This window comes from Parasteatoda tepidariorum, chromosome 6, assembly GCF_043381705.1.
Source record: "Parasteatoda tepidariorum isolate YZ-2023 chromosome 6, CAS_Ptep_4.0, whole genome shotgun sequence".
In the NCBI taxonomy this organism is placed as follows: domain Eukaryota; kingdom Metazoa; phylum Arthropoda; class Arachnida; order Araneae; family Theridiidae; genus Parasteatoda; species Parasteatoda tepidariorum.
In genome coordinates, this window is record NC_092209.1 from 19429124 (window position 1) to 19450262 (window position 21139).

The following is a 21139-nucleotide window of genomic DNA, read 5'->3' on the forward strand; positions in this document are numbered from 1 at the left end:
CATCATGTCCAAAAAAAAAAAAAAAAACCTTTTGGCTTGTTTTTAACAATGAAATTTTGAAACATGTCAAACGAATGGCATTTTCATACGCTACGGACTGACAATACACCGAAATAGATTGGGGTTGAATTAATTGTGAAAACGCTGAATAGAACAATGTGAACTGTCTTTTTGCATAATTCGTAGCGGAAATCAACATGCTAAGGGAAAATTATTGAAAAGGGAAAATTAAGCACTTTTTAAAAACACCCAATGAAACAAGCACCTTTAATGGCTTTTAAAAATCGAAAATAAGCACCTTTAAACACTTTTTAAAAACGCTATGCATATAAGAGACTTTGCGATGGTGCATTCTTGTTATATTCGTTCAGTTTATATAAAAATTACACCAAATAAAAATTCAGCTGTAGTTTCGAATTTGATTAGTGCAATGTTTACATGAGTTAGGTTGCATCATGATATAAAGAAAATTTGAAATAAAAAACTACATCTTTTGAGAAAAGCTGTTTCTTTCGGCATTTAAAAAAAATAGTAACATATTGGACTTTTTACTAATTTTGAGGCTCCTAGGCGATAATCAGGCCCTGGATAGAAGCTGTTAGAATATTATGTGAGAATATATTTTTAACACAATCTTCACCTTGTCAGTAAATTATTCTAATGGACAGTTACAGCATCTCTTAAATTTATTTATTTTCAATCCTAATTTATTGGAAATTCTCACCTGAATCTGATTATTTTCCCCCCAAACGTTCATTTAATTATTAAACATTTAAATTGCACAAAAAGGCCTCCGTAGGTGATACAATCGAAAATGTTCCCTGATTAGTTATGATGTGCCATGTGCTGAATGAAAGCTTGCTGCTTTCATCCGCTAAGGCTTTTCCAATGCTCTTTCAGTTTTAATCTCACTTAAATCATATGAACATCCTTTGAATATTAATAGTAAAATTTTTTGGAGTTAAATTTTTGGCTTAGTGCAAAATGGAAGAAAGATTTTTAAAACTTCAAACTGTTTATTTATTACTACAATAGTTGAAAAAATATTTATGGAGAGCTTCACAGCGAATCAGCATTTCTTTTCGGCTGAAATCAGTGGCAATCAATTATAGAAAATATTATTCTATTCCACTTATTTTTAAGTTAAAATAATGCTCAATTACAGCCTAATTACTTAAAATTAAAATCAGTCCCAGATTGGATAGAAATAGTATACATTTAGATATGGGGAGATGATCTTATTATTCGATATTGCATCATAAAAATCAATGTTTTCATAAATATGTACCATTGAAAAATATCTTTTCATCATACTTACACTATGTGCCACTATGCAAAAATTCAGAGAATGTAATTTAATTTTACTTATCTTATGCAAGAGTTGAATTATTTTCTTTTTAAATAAATATTTCCTGATGCAGTTTATTTCTTCTTTTTTTTTTTTACTATATTAAATGCACATTACTGCTATCTATTCTCAATACTATTCTTTGAGTAAATAGGAATTTTGCTATGGCTAGAAAACTATTTTTATTTTTAAATTTATAAATTTTAATTCTTTCTGCAATATTAGTATTTACAAAGTACGATTATTGTTAACTTTTCTCCTTATTTCTGCAAGCTATTTCTCAGTCCTTGAAAAGCAGAGTTCTTAAATAGCAAAGTTAATGCATTATACATTTTTAATAACAAAAAGTTTCATTAAAATAGGCGAAATATTCGGAATTGTCAAAAACGAGAGATTCAAGAATTTAGTCTGCTGAATTATATCAGCCCATCATCATCGCCACAGTCTATGTGCTTATACTTAAAATTTCATTTAAAGTAATGCAATTTAGCAAAAAATTTCAGCAAATATCATTAAGCTAGACGTTTTTATTTCACTAAAGCTAAAGAAATTTTAAAAAAAAATTTGAATAAATCCTAATATAATTTTTTAATGCAAAATAAAAAGAAATTCTAATGCCCATTTTTTACTATTTATTAAATAGACAGTAATGTTGATAACTTTTCTTGACATTTTTCTTTTTTGAGTAAGTAGGAATTTTGCTTTAGCGAAAAATTATTTTTATTTGTATTTATAAAATTTAATTCCTGTTTCTGTAATGTAAAACCAAATAAATTTTCAACATTATAATTAACAACATATTAATTGGCTTGACATAGATTAATGCCATTAAAATAAGGTTAATAAAATATATTTGAATACATTAATTTCGTTTTTTCTTTTCATTGTCTTGTTTTTAAAAAACTCATTTAAAAGCTTTGCAAAGCTCAAATTTTTTTTTTTCTTTTTTAAATGCTTCTGCTATGCAGAAGATAAACTCCTGCATTAAATTCAAGCTAGAATAAATAAATAAAAAGAGGTTTTATGTCTAGAGTGCATTTTAAGTGTTCATTCTAGATTCTAGAGTGCATTTTAAGTGTTCATTCTAGATCTTAAAAAAAGCAGGGCACTATTTCACCCTACAAAAAGGGCACCTATCACACACTTCATAAATATTTGCATCACTTTTCAGACATCCAAAATATAAAAAGTTTTTAATTTTATCATTAAAAAAAATCTTATTTTTTTTAAACATAAAATTTCAATTAAAAATAATTCATCAGCTAAATTTGCACATTCTATAAATTAGTTTTAAAATAAGAGTGATTTCTGAATTTTGAAAATGTTGCATGTCGTAATAATAATTTATTAAGCATATCAGGATTTTGAAAACAATGTCAAAATAAATGAAAAAACGTTTTGCTTTTTAATTTCTAAAAATTATTGGGAAGTAATTGAAATAACTGCTGGAAATTAATATGGACTATGATAGAATCGTTGCGAATCAAGCACGTGAAAAACTGATTACTAAAATATGAAAAAGCTGCCAAAAAAAAATATCCTTAAACAATGTTGATTTACAATACTTCAATCTAAATTGAGAATGCCAAAAAGTGACTCCCTAAATTAAAAAACTAGCTTGTTCTAATAACATTGAATAAAAATTATCAGAATAAGAAAAAACAAGTAGAAATTGCAAGAAACGACGTCAATTAAAATGGAATCGTCGAAAATCGAACGACTTAAAAAGTGATAACTAAAATTCGAAATTTAAATGTCCCATAAAATCTTACAAAAATATCAGAGAAAAAATATAAAAATCATATGCAAAAGGCTGATAAAAATATAAATAACTGCCAAAATAACTATTAGGTTTTTCGCAGTTGGTGCCGATACATTATCTAGTATTATAGACTCGATACGAATGACCTAATATCATCCGATGATGGAAAATTATAATGGAATTCTCAGGAATCGAACGTCGTAATAGCATCCTATTAATAATATTGGAATTTGAAATATCACCTGAAAGGGGCTGATAAAATGATAAATAACTGCCGAAAAATCTATCAAAAATGTCATGAAATCATGATAGAATCTTGTATCAAATAGTGATAATGCAAATTTGTACCTCGTGACAACATTGTATTAAAAATATCGAACTTGAAAATCCAAGTTAAAAATGCCGAAAACAAAATTAATCATTAAAAAATGAAAAAATATGAAGGAATCGGCAAAAATCGAGAGCATTAAATAGTGATAACTCTTATTTGAACATCATATTGCATTATAAATATCGAATTTTTTGAAACCATGTTGATAAAATGATACCTAACTGACAAAAAACCTATCATAAAACAATGAAAAATTGTGATAGAATCATCACGAATCGAACGCATCAAAAGGCAACGAAGTAAAATTTCGAGCGTAGTGAAGTTACCATAAAATCATCACAAATCGAACCTATCAAATAGAGATAACTCCAACTGTAGACGCAATAACATTGTATTAAGAATATCGAATTTTGTAAAAAAAACATGTGAAAAGGGCCGAAGAAATGATAATAGCTTCTGAAAGAATTATTATCAAATGACGTGAACTTATGATGTAATCGCCACGATTCGAACGTTTCAAAAGATCAAGTTCAAAATGCGCTGGTCGTAATGACATATTAAACACATCAGAATTTGAAAATCATAGCGGAATGGTCGAAAAAATTATTAATTACAGCCAAAACACAATTTATTTCTACCGAAAATACAATCAGAAAACCATGCGGATTATTGACCAAAAAATCTGCGCAAATAGGCCGTTCTCACACTTTAATACATCGGGACGCGTATTCAGATTCTTAGGGCATGCGGGGCGGAATTTTTTATTCAAAAGGCAAACAGGACGGCCCTCCTCACCTAGAATGAACTCTGAGAAATCTAAAATTATTCTATATAATAATTTGATTTAATATTTATTTCATAAATCTTCAAATTGAATTTTAAATATACTTTAAAATTAAGATTAACATGGTTAAAAAAATATGAAAGAACAAAAATATTTTTTATTTTTCATGCATCATTTTAATAAGCAATATCAGGCATCAATAACTCATTCTAACCCTTCTTTTACTGATCTAAATAATCTTAAATATTCAGAACTAGAAAATTTCATCAACTATTAACAATGTTTCAGTAGATACCATTAAAATACTATATAAATACATTATATTAAACCCACATTTTTATTCAGCTACATTAGAGCAGAATTTATTCTACATATCTTTATTTACACACTGTTATTTACTAGCCGTAATGTAAAGACTTCCACAGTACAGCAATTGTAAAGGAGTAGTAGACGGGCACAGGTGACGTCAGTTCGTGAATAATCACGTTTCAGAGGAAAACAAAAGTGTTTTTTGCTTAAAAATAACTTAATAATTAGCATTCACAGAAGAGTATACTAGTAATTTCTGGAAGTTTTGAGGGATTCTGAATGAAAAAAGATTATATAAAAAAAGACTATAATTGTCCATTCTGCACAAAGATTTCATATTTTAGCATTACAAATCTAATTATAGGAAATTTTATGACACTAAATAGTACCACTTTAATACAAGTTTAAATTAACTTCTTAAAAATTCTGTTTAATTGAACTTATAATTCATATTTGTGGCATGAATAAAAAAGAATGCTTATTTAAACGACTTAAAGGTAAGAATATTTTATTATACACACTGCAGCAATTACAATATAAATAGGATTATTTTAGCACTTATTTTAATCGGTTTAAGATTTATCATTCACACTTTATAAAATGATGATCAATTATGTGCTCATTTAAACTACGCTTCATTGAACTTATAATTCATATTTGTGGCATGAATAATAAAAGAATGCATTTTAACGAGTTAAAGGTAAGAATATTTTATTATACACACTGGAGCAATTACAATATAAATTGGATTATTTTAGCACTTATTTTAATGGGTATAAGATTTATCATTCACACTTTATGAAATGATGATCAATTATGTGCTCATTTAAACTACGCTTTGTAGCAAAGCCTATATTACACATTTTGCATGAAAAAGGCCAATCATCGCCATTAACAAGATGTCTATTTAAATTATGTTTCACTTGTAATGTTTTAGCACACTTACTGAGGGAAGGTTTGGCTCTAGTATGAATGCGAGAGTGTCTGACTAAACTAAATTTCTTAGCAAATGATTTATTACACACACTACATGAAAAAGGGCTCTCACCAGTATGAACAAAAGTATGTATCTTTAACGAACTTAATTGGTTGTACGCTTTATCACATAAATTGCATGAATAACGCTTCTCCTCAGCATGGTCTAGAGAGTGCCTATTTAAATAAGATTTAGTTTTGAATGTTTTATCACATAAACTACATGAATAAGGCTTCTCATCACTGTGAATGAAAATTAAATGACTATTCAAATCAGATTTCCTTGAGAAAGATTTATCACATACACTGCATGAATATGGCTTTTTATCACTGTGGACAATAGAGTGATTCTTTAAACCATTTAAACCAGCAAATGTTTTATGACATACACTACATGAATAAGGCTTCTTATTAGTGTGAAGGATAGAATGATTAGTCAAAGAAGATTTATGTGAGAATGATTTATCACACACACTGCATGAATATGGCTTTTCTCCACTATGAATATCAGAGGGTTGCTTTGATCTCCTTTTCTGAGAAAAGGATTTATCACTCTTTGAATTGGGTTCTTCTATAGTTTGAACAACAGGTTGCTCATTTACAGTTTTGTAATCACTGCTGTTAACCACAAACACTGCAACTATGTTTCTGTTTGCAAACATTTTATCATACACTCAACTTGAATTGTTTTTTCTACACTAATAAGAGAAGAGATTAATTTAACTATCTCCCAACTGGAGTTTTTTGTTTATAGCACGAACTAAGTATCGTTCAACAATGAAATAGGTAGTGTTTTACTATGGATAAAGCTTGTAATATAAGTAAGGGAAGAAAAATGGGATAAGAAAAAACACACAAATAAAAGTAAGAAAATAGTAATATTTGGCCGAACTACAATTGTAGAAAAGTGCGACGAGCTCTTTGGGTTAGGTTATAGCTCTGTGTTTCTCTTAATGAAGCTTATGATTGAGGCTAGATAGCTAGCAGAAAATTCAGTAAAAAGTCAGAAACTGTTTGTGGCTCGGAAGAATTTTGAAGAGTTCGATGTTGTTGTTGTTCATTTACGCCACACTAGAGCTGCACAATGGGCTATTGGCAACGGTCTGGGAAACATCCCTGAGGATAATCCGAAGACACGCCATCAAAACTTTGATTCCCTGCAAATTTTGATTCAAAATTTTGATTCCCCCTGAGGGGATGGCACCCCCGCTCCGATAGCCCAACGACCTGCACGAGAAGTCGAGCACTTCACGGTAGAACAGTTTAACGAGGACCAATACCGCACACCCTCGGTCCCTATGCAGAGAGTTCGTTGCGAACATTCTGGAATGAAGAACATTCCAGGAGGTTCTAGGTTCTGATTAGTAGACGGTAATCCTGAGGTCCATCAAGATGAGGGAGGGAAAGGAAGTATTTGAACCCTTCCATACACTGATTAAGGAAGGCTTGAAGATCTTGAGGTGATAAAAGTTTTGAAATAATACGTTTTCATTTACCCGTATCTAGTACAGTTGGGAACCGATTATCCGGAATGGTCGGGACCATCGCTATTCCGGAAAACTGATTTTTCCGGTTTTCTGAATCNGAGGGAGGGAAAGGAAGTATTTGAACCCTTCCATACACTGATTAAGGAAGGCTTGAAGATCTTGAGGTGATAAAAGATTTGAAATAATACGCTTTCATTTACCCGTATCTAGTATCAAGTATGGCGGTTGCCATAGGTGCCTTATTTCTAAAAGGAGCAAAATCGATCAACGTCTACGACTTTTTTTTCTTAACAATTTCATGAAATTTTTAATTTTGTTTTTTTTAGTAGGGACAGAAGTAAAAATAGTATGCAATATTTAACCTGTTCATGTGAGCTCGAAAAGAAGACATCATCAAGATCTTTTAAGGAACTCTTTTTGTAACTGGGGGAGTGAAGTATAAAAGGGAACCGCTAATCGTAAAAACAATGTAGGTAACGAGCGTTAAACAATTTTATCCTCCCACTGTTTTTTATAATTTCGTTTGCAAACTCTTAGACCGCCGTAATTAGGGATAATAGGAGGGCCAAGGTTTCCCGCGCTTTTGTAAAACTCGAAAAGTGCAGGCAATCTCCTAAGGTTGTTACATTAGATTCAGGATTTTTTTTTTTAAAAAAAGGGGGGGGGGAGAAAGAAAAACATTCTACATACAAACTCTTTTTAAACAACCTGCCTGTTCTGTGTGATAACAAATTATACACGTTTCTGCATTCATTCACGAGACACTTTTTTTTATCTTGGTGCTTTCTATTGGCGATCGAAATTGGCTACAGATGGCGTAGAGCAGAACTCTTTATCTATGACAACACTTTGCACGCTTTCACCATTATAATGGTGAAAGCATGCAAACGCATATAGCATATAGCCTAACGCTATAGCGTGTGGAGAGTCATAGAAGAAGAAAGTACGTTAGTCTCTGTCTTGATTAATCAAAATTTTCATATAGATGAAATATCATATGACAATTTTCATTTAGATTAAAATCTTTCAAGTTGGAAAACTATATGGAATTGAAAACTTCATTAAACGTAGCTCTAAAAGAAAGCATCATGGAAATTTAAAAAAAACAATTTTTATTCATTAAAAACGAAAATATCAAGAAAAGGAAAAATTTCGTAGTACATTCCAAGGCATGGAACCGGTCTTTTCCCCCGATGGCGCATTTGATCATTGCGATTGTCTATAGCTTATTTCAAGACTTGCTTTAGTGCAATGGGAAATAGAGAGGTAATTAAAAAACATATTTATTTTTTAAACCAAATGATGAACATCCAAAAACAATTTACAATCTCTTCGAAACAAACACCAGTCTCGTTGCGTTTTGAAATAAAATTCACGCGTGACGTTTTTTTGATATTGTCATTGCGTGCTTTCCTCATTTCATTATTTTCCATGCCTCGTTACATTTTATTCTTGTAAGTCCTGACAATATGCATACAACATGAACAAATTCAAAATTTTAAATATTTTATTTTTTGCAGTAATATTTTTACAATAATTAATTTTTTCTTCTTTTTTTTTTTGCTAGTATGTTCAGAGCTGTTAATGAACTTTTTTTTTTAAGTGCAGGTGGTTTCGCCAAAAGAAGCTAGATTATTTAGAGTTCTACAGCCGATAAAAAATTTGATTTTTATATAGATTAAATTCTTTTAAGTTGGAAAACTATATGGTACTGAAAACTACATTAGACATAGTTCTAAAAGAAAGCACCATGGAAATTTATAAAAAATAGTTTTATTAATGAAAAATATTAAGAAAAAGAAAAATATCTTAGTAAATTCCTCTACAACTGAAAAGAGGAGAAGAGAAAAGGGCCGAAGGCATTGAATCTGTCTTCTCGCCAGATCGTATTGTAGCGTATCTACCACTACAACTACAATTCACTAGTATATAAGACATATTAACTCGCTTTGGTGGGGTACCTTTTCATAGATGACGGTTGAAATGGTCTGTAACTACTCTCCCCTCATTGGTGACCCGGACGTGATGTAAACACGCCTATCTTGGCAAACACGCTCACTGCGATTTGAACATGCCTATTTCGATGGATGGACCACATTGAACAGTTGACTTGGCTACTTGTGACTGCGACACTATCCACCTCCTCGCACTGTTGCTACTCAGTCTCGTCTCGATCACACACAACGTCGGCTTGCCTACACTCGACTGCTAACAGCAACACGGGAGCGACTACGACCGTGAAGTTAATAAATCTCTCAATTTCAGCACTCAAAAAGTACGGTGATCTTAATACAGCTCTCCCGGCTTCTCACAAAACAGCAATGAATAAACTAGTGGTATTAGTTTGAGGCACGTGGGGTACAACGTGCCCAAAAAGAAGAAAATAAGTTTTAAATAAAATAATGTGAAATCACCAGCTAGCCATAATATTTAAGTTTAATTTAATATTTAAAGAAAAATAATAATAATTTAATAATTAGTAATAGACACAAAAATGGAAGAGTACGGCACATCGCCAGCGACATTCACTAAGCCATATGTAATGCAGACTGTGAGGGAAGAAATGTTTTTCTCCCTGCATACCAGGGTTGCCACAGTCAAGTCCTCCGCCAAATGGCGGTCTTATCTTAAGCGTTACTGTCCATTTGGCGGTGCCGCCGCAAGTTCATCGAATTCTATTACAGATATAATTCTGGTGGGGGAGTACTGTAACGTATCTACCACTACAAATCACTAGTATATAACACACGTTAACTCGATTTTATAGTAGGGTACCTTTTTATAGTTGACGGTTGACAATTTTCGAAAGCCTCCCCCCCATTATTAGAGCGTTGCGATCGCCTGTTTAAGCAACACAGAATTCAAGTTAAATTAAAAATACTTAATATTCAAGAATACATTCACATACCTGCCAACTTTTAATCCTTTCCATTATAATTTTTCCCAGTGGTATTAAAACTTCAATTTTAAGCAAACAAATACGTTGTATTTGAAAAAAACTTCAGTTGGCAACCATGATAGTAACGCATATTAATATATGTGCTTAATTTTTGTAAGAATAGTGGTGATCAAAATCATTTAAAAATTAAGTTTATAAAAAAAAAAAATAGTGTATATTTACTACCACTTTAAATATGAAAATAAAATCTTCCGGAAAATCCGGAAGAGATGGCAGGTATGAATCACGATAAATAATAAAAGAATTAAATAATAATAAATAGCCTTTTCTATTCTGCTGTTATTTTACGACCGTTTCGGCAAGCACCAAATGTTAATTATAAAATCGTTATTTAAAGAATAATGCATAGTTTTAAATAAATATAATTAATATCTTTAACTCTTTGATACATTTCCAGAGATGCCAACTTGCTCTGGAGAGCAGATATATATTTTAAAGTGGTAGTTTACCAATTGCGATTCTTGGTTTAATAAATTCAATTTAACAGATTTTTATGCATCATTATTTCCAAACAATTCGTAATTCACCACTTTATAGTACTTATGTTATGCTATACCTTTTGAAAGCAAGCAAAAACAGTCAAATATTTGCGAAATTTACTTTGTAGTCATTTACCGTTTTTTAAATTATTTTGGCGTGTCCGGAGCAGTTGGCATTTATGCATTTCAATAAAAAAAATTTTAATTTTAGAAAATTTCTTAAGCAGTTCATATTTAACTTTCACCCAAATCCTTCTCAAAAAGTATTTAAACCACATATTTAATTTAAAAGGAATTTAAAATTTTCTAAAATGTAGTTTGTCATTGCTTCACAATAAGTCGAAGCTGTAATAGAAAGAATTTAAATTATCTACAAGAAAGGACAAAATGTAAGCTCATTATTCAATACTGAAAATTACAGGAATTTTTCCCCCCTCTATTTACTGTAGTATGTATTTCATTTTTCCTACTAAAAATAAAAAATGTAGCACAAACTAAACGTAAATTTTTTTGAGGAAAACAGAATTTTTTTTTCAGGTATAAACAATCAGAAAATAGACAGTTTATTAATTAATCCTCAAGCGTTAAGCCCTTGGGTAAAATTGAGCGGANGTACTAAATTTAAAAAGTAACGAAGTACAAGTAAAAGTACGTACTTTTTACTTGTACCGACGGTACAAGTAACGAAAGTAAAAGTACTGCCATATATGCCATTGAATAACAAGGGGGAAACCATTTTTTTTGATACAGAAAAGCTTGCATCTAAAAGTTCGGAAAAAGCCGAAACTAACACTCTGAGGGTTAATGCAAATTTAAGGCATTTCTTCGATAATAGATGTAAACTGCCTTGATAGTTTAATATTATTTCATTGTCAAAATTATAATGATTTATGTTGCAAAAAATTAATAAGTAAATTATGATATCAGCGAATTTGGAAGTAAAACCGTAAAAATTGTACTAAATAAATTTCAATTTCTCTCGTTGAATTTTGTTAAATATTTAAATATAAAACTTACTAAGACTGTAGATACATTTCAAAACAAATATTTAATTTTTCTTTTGGAGGAAACAAAAATAAATCGTAAACAATTAATGATACCAAATGAATAAAAAAAAGATTTGGAATATTTTTGTTGTTGTTGTTGCAGTTCATTTATGTCGCACTAGAGCTGCACAATGGGCTATTGGCGACGGTCTGGGAAACATTCCTGAGAATGATCCGAAGACATGCCATCATGATTTTGATCCTCTGCAGAGGGGATGGCACCCCTGCTTCGGTAGCCCGACGACCAGCACATGAAGTCGAGCACTTTATGGTAGAACAGTTTGACGAGGACCCATATCGCACAGCCTCGGTCCCTTACTCAGTTAATCCAAGTGGTCACCCACCCGCGCACTGACCGCAGTCAGTGATGCTTGACTTCGATGATCTGATGGGAACCGTGTCTTAACGATTAGCCCACTGCGGGACTAGAATATTTTTAATGACACTTTGTTTTTTTATTTTTATCTTGCAAATAGTTAAATATCTTACTATTGGAGGTATTTATCCACCAATTATGGACGAGCGTTAACGCTCATAAACAGGATATTTGATTCCTATGATTCATCGAAAAGTCTCACATAGTGTGCAAGGATCTCGTCATTGTACCGCTGACATGTCAGAGTACTTCTATCGAACACACGAAGTTTGGTACATTCCCGCAATGGACTGATCGTTAAGACACGGTTCCCAGCAGATCAGCGAAGTCAAGCATCACTGGCTGGTGCGGGTGTGATGACCACTTGGATCAGTCTGCGTAGGAACCGAGGGTGTGCGGTATTGGTCCCCGTTAAACTGTTCTACCGTAAAATGCTCGACTTCGCGTTCAGGCTACCGAAGCGGGGGAGCCCTCTCCTCTGCAGAGGATCAAAATTGTGATGGTATGTCTTCGGATCATACTCAGGGATGTTTTCCAGACCGTCGCCAATCAGGGCCGTCTTAATAGCATGCAGGGCCCCCGGCAATAAAATGTTTTGGGCTTCTATAACGGGTCATTCTGCTTAAAATCGAACTAAGAATCTTTACATAATATAAGGCATTTTTTAGCATATGCAATAATTTGAAACGAATTTAAATACATTTTGATTTAAATTTGCTTTTAGTAGACTCAAAAAAAACTGAATTCATATAAAAAATTTCATTGGAACGTTGAAAAATGGATTTCGGTTGCCTTTTTAAGTTTCCCTGGTGATAAACTATTCAAATTATTGTTGTCAATCACTATCTGTAGAAAGAAAAACAAAATACACACTTTATACAATATAAAATATTTATTTTAAAAAATATACAAGGTAATTTTGTTTAGTCTTAGCTTTTTTTAATGCAATTTCTAAAAAGTAAGATTCTCAAGGGGCACTGCCCGGGTGCCACGCGATCACAACACCACTGCGTGGCAGAGGTGTTCGCGAAGATCTTAGCTGTCAAGACGATACTGTCGCCAATAACCCATTCTGCAGCTCTAGTGCAACGTAAATGAACAACAACAACAACAAGTTCGATAGGCCCGTCTACCATGGTATCTGTCAGGACCATCAGACTATCTGAAACATAGTGGTGTCCTTTTCGACAATTTTAGGATGCTGATATTGACTTCCGGGTTCTTCCCAGATTGGAACACGCCTGTAGTCGCTGTCCAGATTGAATCACGACTCATCACTGAAGAAAACCTCCCATCAATCATCTTCTGTCCAAGACAGGTGTTCTCGGCTCAATGCCAGATTGTCCCTTTCTTGTGATTAACAATCAAAGGGATTTAGGCTGCAGGTTGCCTGGCGTACATGCACGCCACCTGCATTAACCCTTTTGAAGGCCGTGGTAAGTATGCTTACCACCACGTTTTACCACTTTTAATTTAGGTTTCCATTTTTCAATAACTTCAGGTTTCTTGAAGTGAGTTTGAATAAAATTGGTAATCATTTGTCACTTTTGAAAAACGTATAAAAGTTATAAAATACATAATTCCTTTTGTAGTTTGTAGCATTTAAGGAATTTATTTTATAAATAAAGAAAAATAAAAGTCAGTAAGTTCCTAATAGGTCATGTTAAATATATTTACCACCAAAAAAAAAGGCATTTTTATAAACTAAATGAGTTTTCTTTCTTAAAATCAATTACTGTTCTTAAAACAATTTCAATTCCAAAAATACTTTAATTTACCTTTACTAGAAATAAAGGGCCCATTAAAGGGTTAAATTTCTAGTCTACTGTTATCCATGACAAGAATGTTTATGTTACGTACAAGTTGAGAGATAGTTGTGTCGTTGTGGTGGACCTGACTTGAAATCTCAAATAAGGGACTTGAGGCGCCGTTGTTACTCTCTTGCTGCCTTGACCATGTCGGCGAACCACTGTTCCAGTTTCTGTGAACTGTTTCCCCTCGAAACCCTGAGATTCTTGCCACAGGTAGTCTGTGATTCACCCACTTCAAGTCTTCTAACAATCCGCCATCTTGTGGTATCGTCTAGTCGATGACGACTGGCCATACTAACGATGAAAATAAAGGATTTCGCTAAGCTACGATGCTTCAAAACGTTCTTACGCTACAAGTTTCGGTGAGCAAATGAAGTAGTACCTCTATACTAAAACGCGATCACACCACCACTGCGTGGCAGAGGTGTTCGCGAAGATCTTAGCTGTCATTTGATACCTTATTTGTGGATATGCTTGCTTATTTTAGTTCTTAAAAAAATAAATAAAAATCTTTCTTCGTTTCAATTGCATTTATCAGTGTAGTTCCACTATTTTTTATTTCATATGTTGCTTTATTTTCGTATAACAATAAAAAAAAGAAAGAAGAAAAAAAAAAAAAAACTATGAAATCTTGGGAAAAAAATTCGATTAAAAAAATTGCTTATTAAAACCTTTATAAATCATCAATTATCACCATTATCAACAATCACCATTATCTGCAAGAAAAATAAAATTTTAATTTGAACTCTGCTATTTAGCAAAACGTTAATGGAATTACGTGGAAGTTACAATTATATTTAATTGTTAGAGTTATTAATTGTTTTTTATGAAATATTTTAAAATTTTCCTTCACTTTTTTTTTTTATAAAACCTGAATATTTCCTTAACGTTTCTTTAATGATTTTCGTTAAAAAGCCCTAATATTCTTAGAAATAAAATGTAAGTTTCTTGTTCAGTTCTTAAAATCTTAACAAAAGCGAAAATTTTCAACCAAAAGCATGCGCCAATTTTATTTTTAAAAAAATCTAAGGCACATAGATTTTGCTGACTAAAACATTTACAAAACCTTCAGATATTGCTGTACGGCAATACCAAGTATGACCTCTTTCAAAATTCTTCCTCCGACAAGAGTGGTGAGGGCTCAGGGGATAGAACGTTCGCCTTCCAATGAGGTGTCCCTGGTTCGAATCCCAGCGATGGCTGGTTGAAACAAATTCCGCTTTCGACTTGCACCGACCACAGTACTGACGTAAAAGATCCTCAGTAGTAGAGTGATCGTAAGTTAGAGTTCCCTTGCCGTCAGACTAACTGTGTGAGGTTTTCGTGGGTTTCCTCTCCATGTAAAGCAAATGTGCATCAGTTCCAACAAAAAGTCCTCCACGAAGGCAAAATTACTCCTAATACTTGATCCAGGAGTTTCCTCGTCTTTTGAATTGGGTTTAAAATTACAAGTCTACAGAGTTGAACATTAGTAGCCGTAAACCACAAAAATTGGCTCGGCTATTCAACTTTGGATATAATAATAATAAAAAAAAGACCATCTCAAAATCAAGGAACTACTTACTGACTTTACAATATCCTTTTTCAAACCTGCATATTTCCTAATCGAAAACTCTATGCGTCCTTTTCTTTGTATTTCCTTAACAAAACCTTTAAAAATTAGAATTTAAGTAAAGGTTTTGTGCTGATTTTTTTTACTTAGATTTAATTTTGTAGACAATATTTTCTTTCAAAATTTACTTAAATACCCAAAAATATTGCGCAAATGTATTGTGCGTCAAAAAGAATTTTACATAAGTGAATAACATAATCGAAATACACCAATGTCACAGAAAAAAAATTTTATTTAAGGAAAAGGAGAAAAAAAAATCAGCGGAAGCCGCGGCATAAATTACTGAAAATAATATATTTCATTATTATTATTTATTATTATTTTTTTTTTTTGTATCAGTCGCTGACAGGTGATAAAATTATCAAATTTTGATTCTTTATCTACCTGTTTCAAATCACCATGCAGAATTACAGAATGAAGTTACCTTTTACTGTGACACAGATATGCATTATTTAATCGCTCTGGTTTTTCTTTTTCATCTAAGAATAGCATGTAAGTAAATGTTTATGATTATAAAAATATAAACCAGCGTTTTATTATACAATTTTAGGTAATACAGCGATTCAAGCTATCTTTTAATTATTTGATTTGAGATCTAAATTTCGACCAAATTTAACGAAAGCAATTTTTTTAATTAAAAATTCTTGCACCTGAAGAAGATTTATTCTAAAGTAGATTTGTGTGTCTAATTAGTTCGGTTTGTCTAATTGAGAACCATTTCTGCTAGTCCAGAAATTTGGACTAAGGGCGCAAGGGACAATTTTAGACTCCAAACTTAAAATTCGTTCGAAAATTTCTATTAATCCATGCGGGATAAGAATTTCCTCACAAGATAATTAATTACTCAAAGCTATAAATTAAGCTGCAGACGATTCTGTATAACATCAGTGACTGGGCAACTTTATATAATGTGATTAGAGTGTGTTTTTTATTTTAAAATCACATATTCCAAAAGGCGCAGTTATTGTTTATAATCACCTGATATTCATAACAATAATAATGATATTAATAACCATTGCAAGATACATTCCATATATTTCCTATACCAGCGGTAGAAGTGGGTGAACAAGAAGTGAAGAGATGGTTATGACTTTGGTGGGAAGAGCGCCACCCTTTCAAAATTTTATTAAATATTTACAAACATTATAAAACAAGATAATCTTGTTTCAATAAAATCAATTTAGTTGATTTTTATTCGCCACTACTTCTAACAACTCGTAGGCTTATATGATTAGTTTGATGATTAGTTTGTAGTTATATACCGATTGGCCATACGGGTAAGCCATGTAAAATTAGCATGGCATTCACCGTGTTAAGCGTAGTCTTGCAGTCTTTCTGTATTCTTGATTGAATTTTCCAACTCGTGAGAATACTGAGTAAAACGCTTTGAATTTGAAAACAAGTTATATGGTTATTATATTTGCTCACATATGGTGCCAGTATGGAAATTGTGGTTGGTGCCAGTAGCCGAGCGATGGTGTTGTTGAAAAGGAGTGGCATTCATAGTTCGGGATCTCCGAGCCGTCAGCGTTAAATAACGTTCTTCATTGGGCGTTGTTGCATGTTCTACACCCTTGCCCTGATCTTCGGTCTGTATTTCCAGTCTCCAAAAAATCGGTTCCAGTTCCTGGAAATCACCTTTTGTGAAAATCCAATGACTTCTGCACTTGTGCCCCCTCTAACTGATCAACAACTCTCCGAACTTCTAATTCGATTCTCATAGAAAAAACGCGCTTACATGTCGATCATTCTTTTCCTCTTTGAATTACATTACAAGCCAATATCATTACAATCACAAGTCAAATCAAATTCACTGCCGCTAAGGCTCCTATACTATCAGAGCTGACCTATCAAGCAATATTGGAGCCAACAAGTTCGCAAGTTAACGTTATGTTCGTATTAGTTATGTTATTACAGAGATGCCAGCTGCGCCGGATGCGTATTGACAAAACATACCGTAGATTGTAAAGGGGTTGGCGAAAATTTCTATCGGCGTTGAAGGAGCGTCTCGCAAATCGCCAAACAGCTGTGTGCTTATGTTTTTGTTTTGTTCACGTGTCTATCATTCACCAAGTTATATATGGGTGTGACATTTCAGAGTTTCAAATAAGCTGATCTTCATTAGATTCTTCTGCATTAAATGAAATATAAAGCGTATTTTTTTGTTCCGACATAATCGTTTGTATTTAACATAATTGTGTTTATTAGCGTTTTTTAGAAGGTCGTAATAAAACTAAGATAAAAAAAATTATATATTATTACCTCCATATCTGTATTTTCATAACTTTCATTAAATGTATACGCGTATTTCGAGTAGTGAACTTCTTTACCTACTCATCCACTTATTAAAATTAATAATTTCACAATAACCTCTAATCCTTAATAATGAAATGATTATTACAATAAAGTTTGTTTACTTAAAAGATTAAAAAAAAATTATTGTTCAGCAGTGACTTTGTTACTAATTCTATATTCATTAATTAAACTTAATGGTTCTGCTCGATAACCATTTACAATTTTTTTTAAATTTTATTTAATTTTCAGTTATTATGGAATTCCTTAAATATTTTTCGACGTAGAGGTTATTTAGCAATAATGCGAAAAGCTGAAATTTATAAATGTATAATATTTATAAATGTTTAAGAGAATTATTAGCAGCTATTTTGTACTAATTTTTTTAGTTGAAATGTTCATTATACACAGTTTTATAAAAATAATCGTAAAATTCATTGAACGATGGATACATTGACATTTTAAAATGCAAGTAGAATTCAATAATCATTTCATTTTATAACTGTAAAACGGTAGATAAGTAACTTCGTTATCAAGTTTTACATGATACGAGAATATTATGCTATTGCTTTATAATGAAAGAACAACATTTTAAGTTCTAAACTTTTTGTGGAAAAGAAAAAAAAAACGAAATTTTTTTCCTGTCATCGGTGTTAGCGATTAGAGAGTGTTTTATCGTATAAATGTTAAGTCAGTACTGTTCCATTTTAAATAAAAATGCATTTTGTTCCGGAAAAAAAATTACTTGAATTTGTCAATAGAAATTCCCTAATTATTGTAGCAAGAACTTTTAAATTTCTAATCAAACTTTCCTCTATTATAATTTTGTGCAAATAATTATTATTAATAATATAAATGACTATTAAAAGGAATTAATTTAGAATGTTCAATTTTAATAAATTAACTGCTTACGCAATCAGATTAATAACTTTTTTAATAATTTACAAATGGAGAAAAAGTCTTTTACAGTTTAAAAGTGAAAAGAAAAATAAAGTTGAGTTTAATTTTATAAAGTAAGCATAACTCGAAGGAGGTTGAAGTAAGGGCATTAAAATCAAAATTTCAAAAGAAAAAAAAAATCACGTTTTAGTGTACAGTGAGCAATAAACGAAAAATCTAAAACTATTTTTTGATCTAATGATCAGATGTTTACGTTCTAGGACTCAAACTTTAGATTTAGAATTTCCTTAATTCCCTACCACTATTGTAGATATTCACTTTTCACCTAACTTGTAAAATTATAAAGTTTAGAATTTCTTACAGAATCACTCAGGCGAAGTTATTGTGTTTTATTTAAATATTATTTAGAAGGAATTTTTCTAAAAGTATTTCTTTTAAAGTTTTTATCAAACTTTTGTTTTTTATTTATCTATAGTTATTGAAAGTTAAGTTGATGATTTTTAAGTTGAAATGAATGCCGCCCTGCTTTGCATATTTCAAATATTATTTCTAAAGAAATGTATAACTTAACATTAAACACCCAGGACCTTACAATTGTAAATCAAACAATCACTACATTTATTTATTAAAAAACACTCTTATGACCTGATAATAAATTGATCTAAATCTTAAATGTGAGTTTTATAACATATAATTTATTTAAACTCAGCACATACATCTAACCTCTGTTGTCGCCAATGTCTCAATTTTAAAATATAGTTTTTCTTTTATAAATTTTCTGATATTTTCATATGAAAGGATAGTATTAAGTTCGAGAATTAAAAATTTGTGCCCAAAAAAGTTGTTAAAAATTATAATTATTATTAATAGTATATGACAACAGGAAGTTTTTAATTGATGGTTGAAATATTTTTTAATTATGCTATTCTTTAATTATTTTATTTTTTAATTATATTTTTAATTACCAAACTCATATAACAGTATTTAGGAATCTATAAATTTACGTTATGTATGATAGTTGCAGAATAACCTGTACGCAATATATGTAAATAAAATATATTTTTAAAATTGTGCATTTTCTATCAATTGCATTTATTATTCTTAGATTGAAAATGTAAAAAAAATTAAAAAATTGAATCTGTTTGATCAAAAAACTAGATCGTTTTATAAAATATAAATTATAGCGTTTAATAAAATATGAATACAGTGTATTTGTAAAGTGATCCTGACAATAAAAAGATTTTTTTCTTTTTTAATTCTCTTCTAAAAAGAATTAATCAGTTATTTTTATTCATCATGGCTAGTCGAGGAGGAGAAAAAGAATATCGAATTACACTATTTAGGTTAGTAATTTCGTTCTCCCACCACATTTACGCGTAATCCATCGCCAAGTTTATTATCTACGGTATGTTTTGTCAATACGCGCGCCGGACACGCCAAAATAATTTAAAAAACGGTAAATAACTACAAAGTAAATTTTTCAAATAGTTGACAATATTTGCTTGCTTTTAAAAATGTAAAGCATGTATTAAGTACTATAAAGTGGTGAATTATATAAGTCTACGCATTGTTTAGAAATAGTGGTGGATTAAAGTCTACTAAATCAAACTTATTAAATCAAGAATTACAATTAATAAACTACCACTTGAAAATATTTATTCGCTGTGCTTATGTTAGCTCTTTGCTCCAACAATAAATGATAAGTCGGCCTGTCTAATTCAGGGGCTCTAACTGCCGCTGAAGCTTCGTCTCTGACGTCAAACTCAATATTTGCATTCTTTAATGTTTAAAAATAAGAAAAAAGGCATTTGTGACTCTCTTCTTCCATTTTATACAGAAACAAATTGCTTATACCGTTATTTTATTCTAGACTTACAATATCCATTAATTGTTTTGAGCAGTGTATGTATTTAATTAATATATATAAATACATGCTAATAATATATATTATTAATCAATATATGAAGCTAGGTTATTATGGGACAACCTGCATATTTCAAGCCCATTTAAAAGTAAATTTAGTGAGAAGAATGTCCATGAAACAAACTTATTAACCCATCAATTAATAATTTCATTAATTACTCATTGACTTAACGAACTCATTAACTCTTATCATAACTTTTCAAATATAGGATGCTGTTAATAAATATTACGATGTTAACAGGAAAGAATTACTAAACAGTAAGTGTCTACAAACTTTAACTGAAAACTAAAAACTATCAAGAAAATGCTATGTAAGGATTTGAATTTTATGAAATCTAGAAATTTTTTAAAAATATGCTTATTTTCGAAAACAAAGAAGGAAAAAGGAATGTGAGTAATGATACTGTAAGATACTAAACACCTTTTATCTGGAAGAAAAAAACTCTTAAAATTACAAAGATATTTAAATTTCTTTTAAAAAGAACATTTACGTAAACATAAGTTTAGAATTATCATTCCGCTTACATTTGTGAGCAAGAAGCGCGATAGGGAAGATTCAATTTTACAAAATATACTTAGGTAACGACACCAAAACCATTATTGAAAAGTAATAAATGGAATAGTTACGTTTCAATGCTTTTTGCTTTACAGAATGAATTTTTAAGAAACTCGAACCATTTTATCTTCTTTATTTTAATTTTATTAAATTTCCTCAATTATATATATATATATATATACAGGGTGG

At 31.0% G+C, this 21139-nt stretch overlaps 2 protein-coding genes across 2 annotated transcripts in view; one reads left to right on the forward strand and one right to left on the reverse strand.

The window, feature by feature from the left end:
- Positions 1-5319: 5319 nt before the first annotated feature.
- Positions 5320-6171, reverse strand: LOC107449663 (zinc finger protein 85). Its single transcript, XM_016065264.3, has one exon. It carries the CDS (start codon positions 6169-6171, stop codon positions 5320-5322), a length of 852 nt encoding a protein of 283 aa, XP_015920750.2.
- Positions 6172-15690: 9519 nt separating this feature from the next.
- LOC107452978 (uncharacterized) overlaps positions 15691-21139 on the forward strand; it is a gene marked incomplete in the record, with an annotated part of 25745 nt that continues 20296 nt past the window's right edge. The window contains 1 exon segment of the mRNA XM_071182066.1: positions 15691-15771. Within this exon segment, the coding sequence (XP_071038167.1) occupies positions 15723-15771 (49 nt within the window).